Source organism: Prosopis cineraria, unplaced genomic scaffold (assembly GCF_029017545.1).
Source record: "Prosopis cineraria cultivar Desert tree isolate PC_DT_omini unplaced genomic scaffold, ASM2901754v1 PC5, whole genome shotgun sequence".
Lineage (NCBI taxonomy): Eukaryota > Viridiplantae > Streptophyta > Magnoliopsida > Fabales > Fabaceae > Prosopis > Prosopis cineraria.
Window position 1 is genome coordinate 5,141,711 of NW_026555336.1, and position 23,769 is coordinate 5,165,479.

Here is a 23,769-nt window from a genome sequence, read left to right on the forward strand (position 1 = left end):
ACTGGACCGGACCATACGGGAAGGCTGTAGTAATGTAACGTAATTAAGAAGATCAGTGATATTCTGATGATGAATATATAGATCAAGTTTCTAAGTGAGTGTGGATTTGATGGGGTAGGTTGATTTCATGGTGGCCAAGTACTTAAATATTGCAGAGATGTATACTTCTCTTTAATTATTCTGCACTTAATGTGTTTATATATAAAAGAGCCTGGCGAAGAAGAAAGTGCTTGCTTTGCTTGCACCCCAGTAGTGATTACTTAGTGAAGCCGTACCACACCTTTGACGACTATAATGGCGCTTAATAATCCTTGTTGGTTTTTTTTTTCATTTTATATGAGTGGCCTTTATTTGCTTCAATTTGGATATGTTTTAAATATACTTAGTTTAATTTGCCTAATTAATTAACCCAATATATACCTGGCTAGCAAGATGACAATATATACATGAACTTCAAGTCACATATGGTTTATAGTTCAGCATAAGATGGATAAGCTGATATATATCCCCCTTTTATATTTCATTAATGGAACTTCGCCTTTGAATTGGATCACAATGACTCAAGAATTGAATTTATATTAATTTTACCTGCTGTGGTTTATAATTCATAAAGTTTGTCTTCGATGTCTGTTCATTAAACAGTTCTTGGCTATGCTTTTTTGATAATGAATTTCATGGGCATTGTTAAATTCTTCATCAGACAGTGAAAGTGCAGAATATTAGCATATAATTGTAGAAGTGAGCTGCTTTGACCATTTGTTCTCTATTTTTATGCAAATTAGACCATTATCATATATTTAATCAAACACCTATAATGGAGGTACAAATACTAATTAAACTCGTGCGCGTGTGTTTTCCCCCCACCCTGTTCAGAATTTCAGATTAAGAAAACAGAATAGGAGTTTAACAAGGAGGAAATAGTCACTGGATCGGACCGCTTATTATTTTTTTGGCTGTATTGTAAGTATGTTTAAGAATAGTATATTTCACCAAAATAGTTTAAGTCATATGGTTAGATACTTCATGAGCTTATGTATTTTCAATCTATCTTGTAATATTTAGATGTAGGACTTCTTTTATATTCTAATATTTTCTCTTCCAGTTTTTTTCTCCTCTTTTTTTCATCTTCTTTTTGCCTAGGCTTATAACTATTTGTACTATCAAAGGTCTCAAGTTTATTTAATTTCTTCTTCTTCTCCTTTTCCCTCTCTCTTTTTGATCTCTCTTGCTCTCTTTTTTTCCATCTTTCATTCTTTCATTCTTTTCTTTTTTTTTTCTTTTCTTGTTGTTTTTGGTCTCCAAATGAATGGCTGATAATATCATGTTTGATGTGAAATTTTTTTTTATGTTTTAATATGTATCACTTAAATACTTTATTTAATTTTTAATCATTTAGAATATTTGTAATAAGTGGCGTACCCAGACCCCCCTCACAAAAAAAATTTGATACGTTACTAAATCATAGTGGAAAAAAAAAACACTAATGTATAGAGGGACATTTGGTTCAACGAATTGAATGAGTTAAATTAACTTACCATGAAGTTTCAAATTCAAGTAGTCTTAGAACATATATGTCAAAACACATCCCTTGGCACCCCTGAGATCACTGCCAGTAATAACGATCTCGCGTGGTAAAAGTTTAGATTAGTTTGGTTCGGTAGCGGTAATACTCCCAAATTTTCCAAAATGTTGGGTGATGGAATACGAAACACTAACTCACGGAAGGTAATAAGAAGCACAAACCAATTCTAAAACTATTATTTTTTGTAAAGTAATGTATAAAATTTGGTGAGTCTATATCAACATGACGTTTTAATCTAATGTTCGTCTCCACAGGTATTTAGTCTAGTCCCAAGTATTTTATCTTTACAAGGGTTATTTTAGTAATCTAACCATACAAAGTATCTAAACCCAATATTAAATGTCTAGCAAACAAAAAATTTTGGCCAAAAAATTAACTAACAAAAATTATATCTGGGGAACATATTCCATTTTTTGAAAATAATATATCTTAGACTTTGAGTTGTCGACTTAAACAAACCTGATATTTATTATCTTACCACGCCCTAATTAATTAACCTTGAGGACTATATATAGAGTCTAACTTCAACATCCTTTTAAAAAATAGGATGCCAACTTTGTATACATAGTCTGAACTGATTTTAAGGTCTTAGATTTAAAAATTGATCAAGAGAAACGTTAGAACTTGTTTTATTTATTATGCACAGTGGAATATAACTTCTTTAATTGTCTATGTCTGTGTATTATTGTAACATCATGAAAAATTAAACCCTACTTATTAATTAAGTTAACTGAGGTTAATTAAGTAAATTAATGTGGTGTGTGATTAGAGGATTCTAACAAACGTTTTGAATTGTGATTTCAGCTTTAGTATTGGGTCCAGAGTAGAGTTAGAATGCCCAAACCTCAAGAAGGGAGAAAAACAAGAAAAAGTGCCTCTATGACATATACTATGGTGCACGAGTCACCAAATTATGAAGTACATGTCTCTATACCATATGTCATGGTGCATGGTTGTGATTTTATAGCAATAAGAGTGAGAATCAAATTGAAAATTAAAAAAAAAAACAAAAGAGAAAACAAGGAGCACGTGAAGTGCTCTATTAGGACTTACTATTTGGAAGGATTATGGGCAATTTAGAGGTTGATAATACCCAAGGTAAATTTTCCAAGCTTCCTCTTCCATTCCTCTTTTACCTACCTTTAAAATTTGAGTTAGGGCTTGAATTGAGAAAGTAGTCTTTGATCCATAAAGGTTATGAGTTTGAACTCATAAATTTAGATAGAACTAATGAGAGTTGTTTAGGTTATTTAAGCCTAACATTAAAAATTTTACAAACATTTAATCAGTAGAAGCCATAAATGTCCGAAAATGGCATTTATGAAGGTTGTTGGGAGTGTAGAAAGGCCATTAATGATAATGGATGATACATTCAAGTTAATGTGAACTAAGGGAAGTTGATAAACCTAATGGGTATGTTTAAAAGTGAGAGATTAAGATGTTGGGAGTTTTGGAAGTGTAGAGTTAAAATTTATGGATTATCCTAATGAGGATATTAATGATTGTTACTATAATTAATTGTAGATTAATCACAAATTAACACCATTCAAATTTTGAAGAAGCTTTAGAAGAAATTGTATTGAGAGGCAAGGGTAATCGAGAGAAATCGTATTCTTATATTCGTGTATTAATTTGTGATATAGTTTTATGAACCAAATTAAGATGCTTGAAATGTGTGCGATGCAAGTATGTTACACTATGTATTGAAATTATGAGTATGTTTTCAAGTGTATGTAAATAATGCAAGTATGGCTTAAAATTAATGTTTTGAATGATATTTGGCAAAATGACCTTGATTGGTTGAGAACATGAACGAATGCATTGTTGGGTTTGATTGTGTGATAATGAATAAGCTATGAATGTTGATTCTAATATGGTGGTTATTGGATGTTGTGTGAGAAGGTATATATGGATGTGAAATAACTTGTGATTTGATAATTAATGATGATATATTGCATGCTATTCATGATGATTAAATGCATGCTATAAGTTAAGCCATTGTGCATATCATTATATGATAACATAATTGTTATTATTGTGGTCTTGCATAATTTGATGGGGGCATAAGATTATTAGTATTGTGTCCCCTTATGTGCATATATTTTTATTATTGATGTGAGTTTTGTTGTGTGATTGTGCTCAGCCACATAGTTGTTAATATTGTGGTCATGACAAATACTTGAAAGAAAGTCATAAACTTTTGAAAGATGTATAAATTCCACTTACATCACTATAATTGATTGGCATACATTTGTATATGCTAAATTAACCCTAGTTATTGAGTAGTTACACTCACTCCTCTTTTTTCAATAATATAAGTGTTAGCTCATTGGGACAATATAGAGGAAAATTACCTAAGGCATATATAGGACCTATTGTCCTAACTTGTAGGCCTCATTTCTTTTTAACAATTATGTGTATGAATTTTATGATGTTGCACATTAGGGCTGTATTGTTTTGTGATTACTTGTATTATAGGTTGATTTGAGTTAAATTATGTATTTTGGGCTATGGGTTGTATGTATAATTAATTTTAATATTTTGATAGGGTTAAAATACTAGTACAAGTATGATATTGATGACATTGTTGATTGTAAATGAGTATGGTCGCAATTCATGGTAATTGGCTCCCCTTTATGTTTTTTTCAGGTTTATTTAAGCTGATCTATTAGGCTTTGCCAGAATTATTGGCTTTAGGTTGGTGGTAGTCAAGATAAAATGATTATGTAAGATTTTATAATATATTAGAGATATATGTTGGAAGACATGGATTGTGGCGCCTATTATACATAAAAAAAATGAATAAATGTGTATTTTTATTGCTAAAGTATTTTTCAATGAGTGCCTAGCACCATAAATTATTTGTTAGAGTAATTTTATCTTTAAAATAATTAAAATGGAGCATTTTTGCTCTTGCCATTAAACTCCCAATGTTAATAGTTAGAAATATTAATCAATACTCCAATGTTGACCATTAGAGAATTTAATGAAAAGGACAAATATCTCTTTTTTAATTACTTTGAAAATAAAATTACTCAAATCAATAGTTTAAAATGTTAGATACTCCTTGGAAAATATTTCAAAGGCAAAAATGCACCTTGATCCTAAAAAAATTTAAAAAAATTGATCTTTCCTATAAGAGGTGAGATTGCTTATAAAAGTTTATTTTTTTTTATGCTTACAATACTTTATATATATTTAGATCTCTTTTTAATCGAAGTGATATATAATATATCATATAATTAAAATCTATAACAAAATGCATTTTTCATCAGTCATGAATAAAAGTCCATATTCGTTATATGGCACAGAAAACGCATTTAATTTAATTTAATTATATTATATATATTGTTAAACCATGATTAATTATTGTGACGTACATCTACCAATACAATAGCTCAAGTAGGCTTGAATAATTAAGTGTTAGGAAATAGGAGGATAAGAATTTATAGGTTTGAATAAAAAAGAATCGAACCAACTTAGTCGTGCGGGCAAATATAATGTTAAATTATGCTGATGCTTCCACCCATTCATTTGATTCTAATAAGCTGTCAACTTCAACATGTATCGATCACTTGAATTTTGATAAGAAACCAGTCATTAAATTGTTTTGAATTAATTAGTAATATAGACTTTCCAACAAAGAGTGATTACACATATATAATCACGATTTAGCTGACTGTGATGATGTTGCGCGGCCACCATGATGGGGCCAAAACGATAATAATGTCATATTAAGTACTACGGATTAACTGGTTAAACCCATTTATTATTCATTAAGCTTCATTTAACAGGGAGAGCGGAATAATAATTAATCCAAGTCATAATGAGTAGAATTATTATGCTAATCTATGTAAATTATATATTGCTGTACACTCACCATCATGGAATTATTGTTTAAACGATATGAGGTCCTTAAAAGATGCGAGACAGAGCACTTTACAAAAACCTATATAAAATAACCTACGACAATGTAGAATCCTAAGAAAAAATTGTGGATTCTTTTTTTCCTCATTATTATTTTCATTTTGATATTTTAATAATAATTTTTGTTTTAAAAATATAACAAACATTGAAAATAACTTTTGAACTATACAATATTAAAAGAAATAAGAGACATAAACTTCGAACGATCCCTATTAATTTTAAACAACGCATATTTTTAAGTTTGATTCTTTAATTTATTTACTACTTAAAATTAAAATCTAATGTTACATATATAATACACAGAAACAAGAATTTTGGAGAGTATCGATTCAAACCATATTCCCTGTCCAGCTCAACATGATTCAATTCAAAAAACTAGATTTAAGTGCTTTATGTAGCTTGTTAGGGTTAACTAAGCTTAGGCCATTAGGTGACCTTTGTTCTTAGAAGAAGATAACCTTTGAATGTGACATGGGGGTACCTTTTGAAAATAAATGAGTTGAAACTTCGAAGAGATGAACCGTTCAAAAAACGAAGTCAAATATTCTGTGCTTGTAAACTTTGACCCACCAAAGTATAGCTCAACATTCAAAACACACTAATATAATGCCGGCTTAGATTCAGATGGTTTCCCTTTTGTTTTGGTAAAAATAATACCAAAGGTCAGCTTACACAGATGGATTTTCCACAAAGAAAAGTAGAGAACAAACCTAAAGCTTAAAAATAACCTCGATCGAGCTAATATAATGACAAGGTATTACAATTCAACCAAAAAAAGAAGGAAGAATAATATTTAAGGCCTTCTTATGAGAACTTATCTCAATAAGAGCCTATTAATTTTGCATTGAATATTATCTTGTGAAAATATATATCAAATTTAAGTTTAGCTTTTAACCATAACATATGTGTACTCTTATAAGATAATATTCGATGCAAAATTAATATGCTCTTATTACAATAAATTCTCTTGTGACCACCTTAAATATCATTCTTCAAAAAACAAAAAAAAAAAAGGTTTTTGACAAGGTATCAGAAAACTCTTGCTCTTATTATTGTTCTTTTTATTGTTATTAAAACATAAAGGTGTGGCAGCCCAGTCAGAATATATTTTCACATACAGTCTTGGGCCTCTGACCCAACTAGAACAGACCTTAATATGTCAGGAACTATCAAGATAAATCTTCTGAATTGAAAAATAATCAAACTCCCCAAGTGTATTAGATTGAAAAAATGAATTTTTTATTTTTATTTTCCTTATTTTTCATTTTTGATCAAATTTTTTAAATTTAGCAAAGTATCCGACTCTTCAAAACATTTAGGATAGATCATCAATATCAATATAAAACATGAAATATGTAGGAAGTCATATAAGCTATCAAAAATGTAATTTCATGTGCCAAACTTTCATGGGACGCATGAGAAGCATGTCTAATTACACACACGCACTGACCGACATGTCTAATTGTATACATATGAAACATGTTTAAAGTCTTTTTTACTTTTTAGTGTCCTTTGTGTTTAGACTTTAAACACTTAAATGTAGGTTTCTTCTTGTATGGGGTCCATCTTAATTGGTTTTTTTTTTTTTTTTGCCGACATCTTAAATGTAGCCAAAACTTGGAAAATATTTTAAACGGAAACAAATATTAAAGGATAGAGGTAAATGATCAGGACTGGAAATATTGGTTAACCTTTCTATATATGCACAGTAGACATACAGTAGATATCAATTCACTGATTCAGACTCAACTCTTTGAAACAAGACAATAGTAACAAGAATTAAATGATTGCTTAAATATTATCAAGATATATTTCCTCTTGAAATTTAAAACAATCTCGTATGATCGGAATACTTTTCATATACATTATTCCTTTCCAAACATTTGAGATTTGATCATTTTTTAGTATCATATAACAAAGTTTCTGACAATCATTTGATTAAATTAAATGGATATTATCGAGCTACATGAAATACTTATTAAGTGAGTGAATTTAAATATTACACTGGATCCAAATCCAATTAAAGGTATATCTATTATGATAACTCTAACTGTCTTAACTATCATATTCAGATTCACATCAACATAGATGTCAATGATATCCTTCCAACTGAATCTGCACGAAGAAGTGATTATTATGGAAGAGCCACAGCATGTGCTCGAACAAAATGGCGTCCACATCAACGAAAATGGCTCTTTCTTGGCTTCTGGAATGGGACTTGGTCTCCATCAAAACCCTAAAAGGCTTCTCCTCAAGAACAAACGGGTCCACCATGAACACCCTCTTCTCTTTTCCTACTATCACACACACTTCTTCTGATGCCTCAAACCCATAATCTTTTCTCAACACCTCGTAATACATCAGACGACATCGCTTTCTCTTCCATGAAACTGCTAACATCAAGCATCTGCAATCCATTTCCATAGAAAGTTCGAAAGCTTGTATCTTCGCCTTGGAATGGAGTGTATAGCATAGGCTTCGAAGTTCACGCGTTTCTCTATTTTTTTCCCCCCTGATAAAGTGAGGTTTAATTTCTTTGCCGGCTCTGACTGGCCTCCGTTGATTCTTAGGAACATTGGCCCGCATGCGCACAAGTTATTCATGTTTAGCTTTTGCTTGCAAGACAATAATGTTGGACAAAAACATAATGGAAAGTAATACTACGTGTGTGTGTGTGTGTGTGTGTGGGCGCGCGCAATCCTATTTAAGATGTATGCATGATAATTGAGAACCAAGCAACTTATGTTCGTGATTAAACTTTACTATAATGCGTGTCGGCTACGTTTGTGTTTGCATTCTAAACATTTAATTAATCAGTGTTGTTGTCTGACTTGCTCATGTTACTGTAGTGTGTTTTCTTGGTCTTGCATGTATCGGATGTTCAGTTGCCTTTATTTGTACTTCATCTGGGCTTTGGTCCCTTCTTTTATAACCCATTATAACCCAAAAGGCATAAGCCTAGTACATAGAATAGTTGACCCAAATGATATATCAAAAGTGTGGGTGTCAAACTCGCAAGTCAAAGATTTCAACTCAGGAGCATGAGGTTAGCCTAACATGCTGTTTACATTGGGTTGGCAAGTACTTCATCAAGTTTAATTTATGATTTTGCCAGCCCAATAGAGGTCTCAATTATGAATTTTTGACAATCATGTCCATCGCTAGAAATAAATGGAGACTTCTTTGGTAATATGCTTTTTGAATTTAATGTTACCAGGGGGCCTTGGAGAACTTGAAGTGTCAACAACACTCTTCCATGTCCTGAATGTTATTCTCCCTTGTTCCTATATACATGTTTGATATAATTTGAATTAATGATATCCAGCATAATTCCTGAAAATTACTTATATCCCAAGAAAAGAAATCAAAATTGAGGATAAAAATTAAAAAATCAATTTATTCGTTGATTTTAAACTTCCATCAATATTCTATTGAATTGCCTAATTGCACGTTTTTTTGGCAAACCGTTAAGCAGGTAATGAATATATCAGATAAAGCAACCTGTTTTGTTTATGTATATTTAAAACATCCAGACAATACATGATCGAGTGTGCCTACAAATTTAACAACACTGTAATAGCTTATGCAAAGGAAAACTAATTAAAAATTTTCAAAACTTAATGATCTTGACAAGGAATTTTTATCCGTACAGATCGAATTGACAATTTTCAACTATCATCAACCACTGGATATCCAAATAAGAAAACTATGGAAATTTTTTGCCAAAAATACAGTCATCTATTGGATATCCAATGCTTGGTCGCTCCAAATAGAGGGAAAAATCTTCTAAACCTCATATCCAAATTAAACTACCTAAATATTGCCAAGATCAGCCTACTACAGGAAATAGAACATAGAAGCCAAAATACTTGTAGAAGCAATTCAGCATGACAGAATCTGGATACTAGAAAGCATATTCTCTGCTATAAACGCTGACAAGCTTTCAATTAAGAAAATATTCCTAAATCAACTGACACGAAGAGAAAAAAGGATCGATAACAGAATTCATATAGTTATGTAGCCTTCAGGATAGGCTCTTCTAAGATTGGTCCCCAATAATGGCAGTCAGCATCAAGAATATTGACCCTCTATCCACTAATCCATACATTTTCCTTGAAAATACCCCTCTTCTGCATCGTTAAGTCATAAGAGCATCTTTCAGGCCAAAAAAAAGTCAGAGCTTCTTCACTGCTGGGTCTGACCAGCCCATAGTTGATACATCTGCATATTGTGAATGGGCTGGTTAGTATTATTGTAGAGTCCAGGTCCCCTATTAAAATCACTATTATTGTCATTCTCATCAGAGGACTCAGATGAAGGGCCATGAGAGGTAGGGCTGGTAGGAGTCGCAGGTGCACCAAAATTTAACATTTGAGGGGCTTGTGCTGAAGAAGCCCCTGATTTCTGAATATTTGAGTTTGACTTTTTGCCATCAGCAATAAAGCTACCCACGATGACCTGTTAATAGTCAGAACAGTCACAAAAAATAATACTTCAGGCCATCCATCATGCATAAAAATGTCCCAGTAACAAGCAACATGATATTACTTCCTGGTCAGGAAAAGAAAGAATGATATTACTCAATGAGCTTTCTTTCATAATTAACAAATTCTCTACCATAGAGAGAGAAGAAATACCTGCACCGGTGATGCGGCAATTAGCATCCCAGCAACTCCACCACCTAAAACTTTACCATCTGAACCTGCAAGAGAGATGCTAAAACCACCTGCTCTGCTGCGACCATTATCTTCACATGGCAGGAAAGAACCTGATAGAGATATAATCTCGAATCTGCCCTGTAAAGGGAAATGATACCTTGTGAAAAGAAGTGATATCAAAACATGTTAAGTTACATAGTTTAAATTAATTTAACCACCAGTAGTGAATAATGAACATTCCGTATTTTGCCATATCCATATTTATTACAAAACATAAAGAGGAAAATAAATGCAGCTAAATGTAGTTCATCGTCAATAAAAACTATTAATATGGTTGTTGACTTCGTAGATATCCATTATTGGGGTAAAGAAACAAAAGTGTAGAAGACAAACAGGATGACACAGTAGCACATTACAAAATATGAACATTCATTGGGGGAAAAGAACCACATACGAATTTGTGTCTATGAATCAAAGTTTCACCCAGTGTCAGTCACAAACTTGTCCAAAGGGAACTCTACTGCAAAATCCCACCGATCCCACCATCCCTGATTGATTCAAAGTCCAAGTATTCCTAGCACATTAAGTCAGCATGAGTTTCTCCCTCGCTTCACCAGTTTCCATGGTCCAGAATTCCAGATACTTAAATAAAACCTCACATTCAACAGCACAAAACTCTTGTTCCCAGATTCTCATTTCTATAATTACCAATTCAAGGGAGCTAATAACCTTCATCATTTATAAAGTAATTTCAAATCCATAACTCATCAAAATGGCATATCTCATGTAACTATTTATACTTCCTCTATTTTGCATAAAAAATATAGGATTTCATGAGTTGCAAATTTAACTGAAGCTATACCTCATTTTAGTAAATCCCCAAAAAGTTTTCTTTTTTTTCTGGTAAGTAATAAGTATTACAAGTTAAGATTGTAAACTGGCTAATTCCATGACCCTAAGTTCCAGCAGTCAGCAGCTTGTCGCTCCTCCATGGTCAGCACGACAGTGCAAGGTTCATAAGCAACCATGAAAATTTCCTAGGATAAGGCGTTTAACAATACCACAAAAAATGTAAATTATTACAAGAAATTGTTAGTCGTGGTATTGACTTGATACTGATCTACCTACAGGAAAGGCGATGCAAAAGCTATGCCCCAAAAGATCCAAATGTAGATAGCATCAAATAAATATTGTTTCACATTCGATTCTAATTCAGCAACAACTATGCACCACCAGGCTGAATAAACTCAAGAGACAGTATTTCATATCAGGATGTGGCATGCTATATAGGATCCAGGTAAATGATGATCTGCTACAATTCAAACATAATTTTTATAACACAGTTTTCCAACTTAAATTTATCTTGGAAATGTTAAAATTAAAAAGGAAGCCATTTCATAGTATACTAAAAACTAGGGAAGCAAATATCCACCCAATGACTTCCAAATCAAGAAGGATTTGTTCAATAGACATAAATATGAATGAAACATTCAGTTGAACTCTGTAAATAACAATTTGGATACTAAATGTTCTCAAATGGCTCCAGCAATCTGAATTTGTAAACTCCAATACCTCTCCAATGACACAGAAAGTAGCGTTGGCAAATTTTGAGACATAACAAAGAGCTTCAAGGAAGTACGAACAAGAAAACAATACATTAGCACAGGATAACAATGAATTACAGTTTCCATATTTGCCTAACTTTACAACAAATCCCCTTTTTCTGTTCATCCGTATTGGAATGTAAAACTGAAACACTGCAAGAGATGAAACAGAACTGAACAGAGTGAGAGAATGAGTGTTGGTCTGTTGGATAAGATGAAGTGGGAGAGAGTTGAAGAAGAGAACTGCAAAGTACATATTGGCTGATTTATGTAAGAGAATGAAGAAGTGCAGAAGAGTACGTTGGCAGAAAAAATTGAAGAAAAAGACTAGCAGAGAGTACATATACCATGAGAGTGAATATAGGAAATAGGAGATATTTAATTGAAGTTTGATAAAAGAGATGAAAGGAAAACAATAGATGAGTGGAAAATTTCTTCGAATAATTATGAAGTGAGGAATTTGTTAGGATAATTTTTTTAATATATTTAATTATTAGAATAATTATATTACAACAGTACGTTGAATAAAAAGTTGCTCTCTATATTCTATTATATAATAAATCCTTGCTTTATCTGATTAAAGTGTTTTATTCTGCTTAATATATTGTATATACTGCCTCTTCCTCGACTTGTAGAAAAACATGTACCGAAATAACATAGCAACTGTACCAGCAATCATAAAAATTGGTGTACCACATACCAGTACCCGTCCTAATATCATGGCAACTGGCAAACCACAAATCAGGTAACATTGCAGAGCATTATATTTCTAGTCGACATCTCAAATAGTAACTAAGTTTTCCTGCTTCAACAGCAAAATGGGGTCTGATAAAGATAACTATGTGTGTGTATTTATATATATACGGGAGAGATTGTCAAATTGATAACTGCAGTACCTTAATTTTAGAAACATAAAATGCATTGCATAATGTCCTAATCATATAAACAGCAAAACCTGATAAAATGGCTAAACAAATATAGAATTCATTCTAGAAGGATATAAAATGTACCTCATATTGCACAGTACCACCAGATATTGCTGCCTGTCTAAGGGTAACATTGCTGATTGCACCAATTGCAGAAAGAATACAAACTGTCCTAGGTCCTTGCTGTGAAAAGGCCACGATCTTTCCAGCAATGTCCTGCAAACAACAGAAGCACTAGTGAGGAGATTTGTTACAATAGTAAGCCTCATCAAAGCCTGCTAATGGAAACTAAATAAATAGCTTAAATTAATTCCAAAACTCCACCCCTTAAACTAAGTATATAAAATTATTACCACTATATAAAATTATTCCCACACTACATGACATGATAATTCCACATCAAAACTATAAATCTGAGAATAAACCCAATATTTAGCTTTGTTCAAGAGAAGCTTGACCGATGACATCAATACTTTATTAATTTAATGTTAAAATCAATTCCTGCCTTTCTCACTGTGATGGAGGCAGAAGCTGTACAACAAATTAGGGTATATATTCACTTCTATGCCACAAACCAGGAGTAAAAAGAAGTTCAATGATATAGGATTCCACCAAGTGCCTTGTGCATTTAGGGAAATTTAAAGAGGAGGAAAAAGAGAAAAATTGATCCATTTCTCTCTATCCTGCATTATTTTATTTAGAAGATCCGTCTCCACCACAAAATGATCAGACCATAAGATAGCACAAACAAATACACCCCATAAATTATCCAATCAGTTAAATGAAGGAGTTTACCCCATTCATAGCAATAATCATACAATGATGCACTACAAAACATGCATATTATTAAGGATGTGGGAGAGAAGACAAAAGCACCAGATTAGCATTGATACATGAAACAAAGGCCACTTCTAAAACATATAACATGTGAGCTCAAGGGTTTATTCCAAATATAGGCTATAGTGGGGTTCTGTGTTCGGAGCTCTAGGGTATGCTTTTTAGTATTGAGATGGCATGGCATCTAGGCATCAGCAAGCTCTGCGCGGAGATGGACTCCATGATAGATATGGATATTGTTAAAGGATGCTCTTCTGCGCACCCTGAGAGCCAATCAATTAATCTCAATAAAACTACTTTATAAAAGGATTGTGCTGTTGGAATTACAGAGACACAAACAGTGAAGGAAACAAAGTTGCTAACAAAGTTCCTTTGCACTTTCGAAAGGAGAGGGGAAGCCAACATTTCCTGTACAGCTAAAGCTGGATACTCAATTCATTTATCCGTGCGCCTAATTGGAAAGTAATTGAAAACCTTCTTTTGAAGAAAAATAAAACAAGGCATTGAAATAGCCTTAAAAATAACGTAGATTAGTTAGACAAACTATACATTTTAGCTAAAGAAGACAATAAGCGTCAAAAGACTGTCTTAGAAATTGGACGAGTTACAGTTACAAGCAATAACAACATGCCACAATCATTCCAATCATAACATGCCACAGTTTTAAATTATTCCAATCATATATGTTAACAGTGAATCTACACAAAGATTTAATTTACAAAGTCGAAATTTTTAATGCTCTATTTGCAGATATAGCATGTTTCCCCCTCATATCCATATCTTGCGAAAAGAAGGCTCATTTGCTTCAGTTATCTTATTTTGGGCTTAACTTCACAAATCACAGACTCATGAACTGGGAACTAGGAATTTATTGTTGCAAAATACTGAGGACCATAAAATTATCACAAAATTAAACATTAAATAGTATTTACTGCGTTTATCATACCTCACCAGCTTTTACCAATATTACGTGCGGAGTAAAGCCGATACCGCCAGCTCCTGCATATCAGCAGAATAATTAACAATCGAAAAAATTCCATGAATAGAACAAAAAATCACACAGAAAACTAGTTCAAATAACAAATACCAAGAGCATCCAGCTGCCTCTTTCCAGAACCCGGTGGCCTTCCCCTGTGCTTCTTCGTTCCAGGCTCCGTAGAAGGTGTACCACTTGAATCTCCCGGGCCAGCAGAAGAGGACATGGGCGTGGGAGTCAAACCCAAAGCAATGTTACCATCCGGTGAATACTTCCTCGGCCGGCCTCTCTTCTTCTTCGTAGAATCCATACTAAGCCCACACGGCCTCATCGCGGACGATGACCCATCGTAAGGACTAACATTGTTGTTCGGATGTTCCATAGGTTTAGACGGAGCAGGGGGTTGCGGAACCACGGCGTTGAAGGGTAATCGTGCGGTGGCAGGGGCCATCATGGCGGCCGTCGAATTGGGGTTGATCATGGAAGATGTGTTCGGGTTCGGCATGGCAGAACCATACGAAGTGGGCCCCATCATCATGTTTTGCAGTGGTTGAGGGTGTCCCATCGACTGTAGCTGCGGCGGTTGCGGGGGCTGAGGCGGTTCCCGTGAATCCATTGCAGCAGATCAAAACGACAAGAGCGAGTTTTCGGAGCTTCGCAAAGCGAAATGCTCGAAGCCTGAGAAAGGCGAAGCAAAATGCAGGTTACTGGGATTCAGTATGTTATCTTCTAGGAACCCACTTTGATGAGAACGAGAGAAAGAAATAAGAGTCTCCCACGACACTCAGAGAGAGAAGGACTATGAATGAGTACGATCGAAAATTAAAAAGACTGAGGAATGAAAAACGGAGCCCAAATTCATTGATTTGAGCTTATAAAGCAGGCCAGCAGGGTTTATATTTTAGGGTTTTAGAAATTCTTTTCGTTCGCTCTGTGGAATTTGTTATCTTTTAAACTAAATTATAATTTTAAAAACAAAATAAATACTCTCCCCATCTAAAAAATATAAAACATTTTTAATTTAATAAAATCTTATTTCATAATAAAATAATTATTTATTTTAAATTAATGTCATCCTTTTATATTTATTTTTATATGATATTTTATTTTAAGATAAATATAAAATAATATATATTTACTATGGGTGCTTTTAAAAAAATGCATGTTTTTATTTTAAAATATTAAAAATGGTTTATTTTTTTTAATATTTAAATTTTTAAAATTTATATTATATTTTTTAATGGAGGTAGTGGAAGTAAGTTGGTTATTTAGCTTCCAAGAATTAAAAGAGAAAATTTAATACTTAAGCTCAGATTTTTTTTAAAAAAAAAGAACTATGCATGTTTGTATTTATGCACGTAGATTCACTTGCTTTAATTATCTAAATGTTTCGTAATTAAACTATATTTTTATATTTTTTTAATGTTTTTAGTTTTTATAATTTAAAAGCTTATAAATAAAATTTTATAAATTTATAAATGTCTGGTTTAGCGCAATTACTATCTTTTTGTTCATGTATCGATATATTTTTCTAATATTATCAATTAAAAGTTATTTTGCATTTTGAAATATCTACAATTTATATCAATAAAAGTATAAATATTTTTTTATTTTTATAACACGTAATATAGCATGAATTTCCGATTAATTTGATAATTATGTTTAAATTATATATTTAAGACGTTGAAACACGGATAATTGTACAATCAGTAAAAACTAAACCGCTACATTATAAAAAACTAAGAACAGAAGTTAAGTTATTTTTTTTTCTTTTTGAATTGTAAGAATAAATTTTGAATTTTATTTAAATTTTGGAATCAAAATTTATGTTGATTTTATAAATTCTTTTGTATAATAAAAAATCATATATATATATATATATAATTGTATAATTTAATCGTGAGTATTTTTCATAATAATTTACAAAATATTGAGTTAAAAAAAAAAGGCTAAATCAGCTTTTTTATATAGGCAATTTGTTAAAGTTTTACTTAATTTTATTGTTATGTACTATGGTTAGTTTCAAATAGCTAAAATTAAGTTCAATTAGGAACTTTTCCATGTAGAGATAGAACAAAAACAAATATAAATTGCATAAAATATTCAATTCTGTTAAACATACTTGCCCTGAAAAATACAAATATGCTCCACGTCTCTAGCCTCTAAATTAATGAAGGATGAAAGAGTAAATTATATCCTAAATTATAGGTGTAAAAACATCTAAAATTCTAAATTCATTTTTTTTTTTGCAATATTCCCTTTCAAATTTTAAAAACAATGTAATCCAATTTCTATTTCTAATAAAAGTTAATTTTAACCGTTAGTTGATTAAAAAATGACAAAAAATAACTTAAAAATTATAGAAAATGGCCAGTAAAATTTTCCTGGTGCTTTTTTTGCAATTTTTTGGATCCTTTATTATACTTCTCTGTTCAAATATGTGTAACATTTTTTAAAGAGTTGAATGTTTAAAAATATAAGATATTTTTAATTTTTTAAGGTGTAATCATTATTATTTTTGAAATGCTTCTATTGAATATATCGCTTTATATTTATCTTAAGGTGAAACATCTTATTAAATAAGGGTAAATATAAAAAATATGATTAATTTAAAAACAAGTAACTACTTTATTGAGAGTGAGATTTGTTTAAAATGTCTTATATTTTTAAACTGATGAAATTTTTTTTATTTTTGAGGTCATTTTCCATTTTTTTGTCAATTAATATTCAAATTTAATTTTTGTTAACGATATGGTCAAATTACATAATTTTCAATAGTTAAAAAAGAACATTACAAAAAAAAAACAAATTTAGAGTCCTATGTGCTCTTGAACTTATAATTTAAAAATCAATTTGCTCTTTTATCTATTAATAAATCATAATGGAAGCATTGCAAAAAAAAAAAGTTTAGAGTCTTATGTGCTCCTAAACTTATAATTTAGGAGTCAATGTGCTCTTTTATCTATTAATAAATCATAATAGAATATTGATAAATTATTTTGATTTATGTAATATATTTATTCGGCATTGGCCAAAGTGATGTAGGGCGTGCTTGGTTATTCAGCATAAAAATTTGAAAATATTGGCTGTTTTGAGAACAATTTTTATTTAAAACTAAAAAATAAAAAACATGTTTGATAAGGCATTTTTGGTAAAAGATTCAAAGAAACAAAAAATACAGTTTTGTTCTATGGAGTAAAAAGAAAACTTTAGGTGTTTTGTATATATTGTTCTTAAAGACAGCCGGGAGGGGGGAAGCATCTGCTTTCATCAAGGTATGTAAAACCGGACCGGTCATTGAACCGGTTATGGCACTGGGTCACGGGTTAGTGGTTCAATTAGGGTTGAACCGGGGGTTGAACCGGTGGCAAACCGGTCATGATTAAAATAATATAATTTAAATAAAAAGACATTAATTATAAAAATATTCAACTAAATTCAACCACTCAAAAGTCTAACAGTAATAAAATACAACATTTTAAATATCTATCATTATACTTACAACTTTTCAATCTCCAAAGTCTAGAGAAGAGATGAAAATAGAGTTGGAGAAGAGACGGAGATTGAGTTAGAAAAAAGACGAAGAGTTATAGACTAAGTTGGAGAAGAGATGAAGATAGTAAAGACAGAGATAGAGATGAAGAAGAGATGGAGATAGAGCTGGAGCCTGAAGAAGAGACGGAGACTAAGTTAGAGAAGAGACGCTGATTAGGTTAGGGTGAGAGAGGAGAGACACAGATGAAAGGCCGAACTAAATGCTGTCTGAAAATTTGAATTGAACTTAGCGTGCTCTATCTCTAATTTTTTATTTTTGACTTTAGTTTTACTTTTTTTTTGTTATTTCATTTCTAAATTTAGCACTCTGAAAAATAAAAAATTAAAAAAAAATTCTCAAAAAAAATAACCCAGTTAACCTAGTCAACCCACCGGGTTATACCGGATTAAACCCGGGTTAATCGGGTTACACCGGTTTATTTTGTCACCGGTTTAGGAGTAAACCCAAACCGGACAAGGGATCGGGTCATCGGTTTTCGGGTTGACCCGGCCGGTCCGGTCCGGGTTTCAATACCATGGCTTTCATTGATAGCATCCCGGTAAATAAAACAAACTCAAATAATATTTAGCCTTTTTCAGCTACTCATAAACAGTTTAAATATACAAAACTTTCCTAAATTTTAAAACAATTACGTTTAACTTCATTACTTTTATCAATTTAAAGTTAACTTTTCTAATCTTTTTTTTTTTCAATCATTGACTCCCCAAGTGTCATTTTTTAATTATCTTACTAACAAAAGTTGTTATATATCATATTAAGAAAAAACATGTAATAACTTATATGACATCAAATATATAATCTAATAATAACTTTATAAAAATTTTATACATAATTTGTTGGTATTATTAGCTTTTATTAGACGCTATTGGTTGCTCACCACAAATGTACGGGTCGTAGTAAATAATATAATAAAAGTAAAGTATCGTTTCCTTGAGAATTTGTTCAGAAACAATAATCAAATAAAAGACTAAACAAATTCAATCAAGTTGAGCTACACATAGTTAGGTGAAAATGATTTTACAAATGAAATTAACACTAAAAAATAAAGAAAAGTGATTGATTTACAAACTTCAAACACAAATTAGAACCTAAAATTTTTTATCCCCCTTGCATTTCATAACATCAAAATTGCCTCATCTCATAAATGCTTTTAATGAAAATAAGTGTTAACTTAGGGTTCTAAAAATACTTGGATAAGCTCTCTTAAGTCATGAACAAGTGTTTAGTTAAATTAATTGCTTAATCTCTTGTTACAATTAATAAAACTCAATTTTAAATAATAATCCTAACATGACTATGCAAGGCTAGCAAGTATATCCCTATCTTACTAGTAAAACTATCTATTCAACATGAAAATATCAAGTTCTTGCATAGTATTACTCGAGTTTTACACTCAATCTAACCCTCTCAAGCATTAATTAAGTGAATACAGCATCTAAATGTTAGTCAATCACTTAAAAGCATTAAGGAAAGAGTAAAATAAACACACACACACACACACATCATTAATCACAAAAAGAGAGGAAAAATATAGTATTAATTCATACAAGAGTTTCAAATAATCCTAAAACAAAGGGTTTAGCTACTCATAATCATCCACAAGCTATAAATATATAAAATAAGTAGACCCATTTCAGATTATAAGAGAGAAAAGGGAAGAGGAATAGAAAAATCGAAGGAAATGAGCTCCAAATATCTTCAAAGCTTAATCTCTTGATCCCAACTCTTTCAATGTCCAAACCCTAGCACAACCAAGCTCTAAATGTGTTTAAAAGTCTGAAGAATGTGTTCTAGGTCGAGCTCTCAGCATATATATGTCCTAGCCATCCAATTTTTGATAAATGAAACGCAGCGTTTTTCTAACAGCGGCGAAAGTCGCAAACGAAAGTCACAACTTTGGGACGACTTTGGCACTGTTTTTGCAGCTAATGAAAATTATTCATTTTATGTTTGATTACTTCATTCAAAAGCCTTCCAAAAACATCCATAAAGTTCTAGAAATGCTTCTAATCAAAACTTCAACCAAAATAACATGAAATTAGGTCAAAAATATCAAATCAAAATCAAGAATACAAACCCAAAACAAAATCCACATTTTCCTAATTTGGGCAATAAAAACATATACAATTGAGCCAAAATGGATTAAAATCTAAGAAAAATGTGATAAAAAGGTTAACACTACTTAAGTTGCCATGTATATTTTTTAATACAACATTGTAACTTCTGTTACTAAAATAAATAATAAATAATAGTACGAGAGTTTGTGGTTAAAAAATAAAAGGTCATGGAGATAGAGATTAATTTTAAATTTTTAAAAATGAAAGGAGTTTTATATAACTATTTTAAATTTTAGAAGAGTTTTATATATTTTAATCAAAAAATTTTAATCTTCTGTTCTTAAAACATGTTTTTCTTTTCGAGGAAAAAAAAAATCAACTTTCGCATGTTTGGTTATCCGAAAACAGATATTTAGAAGTACATTTGGAAAGCATTTTTCATCTCCAAAGACTTTAGATCATAGCCGAACACAATTGCATGAGATGTACCTTGTGAACTAGTAAAACTTGTGTTGGTCCCTTTCTTTTCAAAAAGTAAAAATTTATTTAAAAAATTATGGTAAAAATACAAAAAAAATTATATGAGAAATTGAATTTTGTAATACAATACTCCATCTATTAAAAAGTATAAGATATTTTAACTAAATCTCATACCGATAAAGTAATTATTTGTCTTCAACCTAATCATATCTTTCTATATTTATCACTATTTAATTGGGTGTTTCACCCTAAAATAAATATAAAATAATTCATTTAATAGAGATACTTTTAGGAAAAAAAAAGGGCAATGGTTACATTTTAAAATACTAAAAATGTTTTAAATTTTTGAACATCCAACCTCTCAAAAAATGCTTTACATTTTTTTAACAGAGGAAGTATGAATTATCAGTATTTAAATGAAATTATTTTTATGTTTTTTCATACTTTTATGATATAGTTTTTGGAATTACATCTGAGGACCAAGAAATTGAATTAAACTTATAAGGATAAAAAATTGGAAACTCAAAATAAAGACCAAAGGTCTTTTAGTAAATTGGTCTAAAAATTTATTTCTTTCATTTCATGATTTGCAATTATTAAAACAAGATTTTGTAAGTGAAATCCCCTAACTTGTAAAAGAAAAATTTGCAAGCGTATCATTTTCAGTTATTTGCTACCCTCGTACCCTTATTTGCAACCTTAAAATATGAATTTACAAGTAATATTTGTTAATCTATGAAGGAAAATGATTTCAAGTAATGACATGTCTGACAAGTTTTTTTTTACGAATTAGCGGATCTCACTTGTAAATTTTTTTAGGGTTGCAAATCATAAAATGAGAGTAACAAACTTTTAGGCCAATTCATTAATAGATCTTTGATCTTTCTATTAGATTTTTAAATCTTTTGGTCTTAATTTAAATTTAATTTAATCTTTTATTCCTTCAATGTCATGTCCCCATAATTTTTCACCTAAAAAAGGGTTTGATAGGTTGATTGTAAATTTGCAATGTAGTCTCAATAGTCAATGAAAGCTCCATGTTTTCACTAACCAGTGCCACTAACCCTGTAACACTATAAATTTTTAAATCAAATTTTCTTAAATAAATGGCTAATTAGTCAAAACTCAACTTTACAAACATTTGTCATGATAAAAAAAAATATCTACCATGATAATAAAGAATAAAAGTTTTTTTTTGTCAAACCCTATCTTTGTAATAAAAGTTTTTGATGACTCCTTATTTTTACTTATAATTGTTATGTTTTTTGTTACATTATGGGACATCAATTAAAAAAGAGAATTATTTTCATGCTTAATAGAAGAGATGTTAACTATGTTCATCACATGTGTTTAATGTAATATTTTGAAGAAAATGATTTAAGTTTGTTGAAATTTAAGTAAGTAATTCACTTGCAAAAATGGTTTTAATATGTAAATATCAAAAGCTCAAGTGTAACACCCTAAATTTTTTTCTAAAAATAATTAACTCAACCATGATAAAAAAGTATCTACCATAGTAAATAGAAGTCAACTAATCCTATATTTTTTTTTGAAATAATTTTTATAATTTAAAACACTACCATGGTATAAAATGCTAAAACATAACTTTATAAAATATTTTACCTTTTAAAAGAATTGCCATGGTAGAAAAGATTAAGTTAGATAAATAAGCACTATTATGGTAAGTAAAATTTAAACTCCTTAAATTGTCATTTCTAAGATTTGGCATCCCGAGCAATTAAAAATAATATAAGTGTGAAAGGCCCAAAAGTTTCCTTTAAAATTGATAATATACTAAACCCAATAGGTTAGAAAAAATAAAAATAGTTATGCATTTTAAGATATTAAAACCATCTCTCAATTTTGCCAAATAACACAAAATAATTTTTAATACTATTAATGCACATCTACTATCATAGTTGGATTACAGCCACTCAATATATTTTATATAGAAAAAATCAATACAAATTTATCTAACATTTGGCTTTGATTTATGAAACACAATATCATTATAAAATTATCCTTCTACATGCCATTTAGGCCAAAACATCATTTTTCCATCCTTATGCTCTCTATAATTTCAAACCAAAGCCAACATCTATAGATAGGCTGATTGGTCAAACTCAACAAAACAAGCCAAAACACATGTCCCAATCATTATGCCCCTTTTTTTAATATTCAACATTATCAAGTATCATTAATGTCTCAATAAATACAAAAATATTTTTATTTGCAATTATCCCAAAACATATAACATGAAAAACTATTTAAAGAGGCATGATCACAACCATGAATTCATATGTTTAATAAATAACAAAAACCTTGACATTGACAATATTGTATTATAAAAATCATAAATCCAAACCTAAAGAGAGAGGAAGTGGTTCCACACCACTAAGCCTCAAGGACTTCTCCAAATGCTACACAGTTAGCTCTTCTCCTGAAAATTGTTAATCATATAACGAGACTTAAAAATCTTAGCAACCAATGCCAATTTATGAAAATGTATGCAAATAGTTATATGTGTGCTTGTTAAATGGGGAATGACAACATTATAATTCAAACATAAATACAAGTGATATTGTAATATATGACAAACAACCATTCTTATTTCCCTCCATTAACCTCGAGTCATAACTCTTACTCGGTGCTAAATTACTTAGCCAAAGGTGGATTAACTCGAGCCCTTACAAGTCACCTGTTGGGCCTCTAATTAAGCCATACCAAGTGGCATAGAAATACAACAACAAGTCTCCTTACACCTACAACAAAAATCAAACAATGACATATTAATATTGTATAATTATACAACATTACAATTTTCTCATTTTTAATAATATTACAACATAACATCCCACTTGGCAAAAAAATTTAAAAATACATATTTATCGTTCCATAATTTTTCCATAAACATAAAAAATTAATTTTCCAACAACAATTCACAAATTTTCTCAATAATCACACAAATAACATGAAGCAACACTAATAACAAATTAATGCATAGTTACCTGGTGACTTTTTCAATAAATTATTCCTTACAATTTTTCTTTCACCACAATATTCACCAACAACACAATCTTTAAAAATCATCTCCCTTGCACCGGCAAACGTGTTCTGTCACGAAAGAGGAGGGGCTGATTTAAATAAATAAATAAAAACGTGGTTC

The 23,769-nt window shown here is 30.8% G+C and overlaps 1 protein-coding gene across 1 annotated transcript; it reads right to left on the reverse strand.

Moving 5' to 3' along the window:
• Positions 1–9,356: 9,356 nt before the first annotated feature.
• On the reverse strand, positions 9,357–15,354 carry LOC129311951 (AT-hook motif nuclear-localized protein 13-like). The gene is made up of 5 exons (XM_054954466.1): positions 14,622–15,354; positions 14,481–14,533; positions 12,782–12,913; positions 10,147–10,305; positions 9,357–9,967 (listed from the first exon to the last, which is right to left on the reverse strand). Exons 1-5 carry the CDS (start codon positions 15,124–15,126, stop codon positions 9,695–9,697), a joined length of 1,122 nt encoding a protein of 373 aa, XP_054810441.1. The 5' UTR covers positions 15,127–15,354; the 3' UTR covers positions 9,357–9,694.
• Positions 15,355–23,769: the final 8,415 nt, after the last annotated feature.

Bases quoted from the DNA above. Each gene is read 5' to 3' on its own strand.
- LOC129311951 (XM_054954466.1), bottom strand. From the start codon at position 15,126: ATGGATTCACGGGAACCGCCTCAGCCCCCGCAACCGCCGCAGCTACAG. The intron at 12,914-14,480 runs GTATGATAAACG...TGTTGTTTGCAG, and splicing joins TATTGGTAAAAGCTGGTGAG to GACATTGCTGGAAAGATCGT. The intron at 10,306-12,781 runs GTACATTTTATA...TTCCCTTTACAG, and splicing joins GTGGTACTGTGCAATATGAG to GGCAGATTCGAGATTATATC.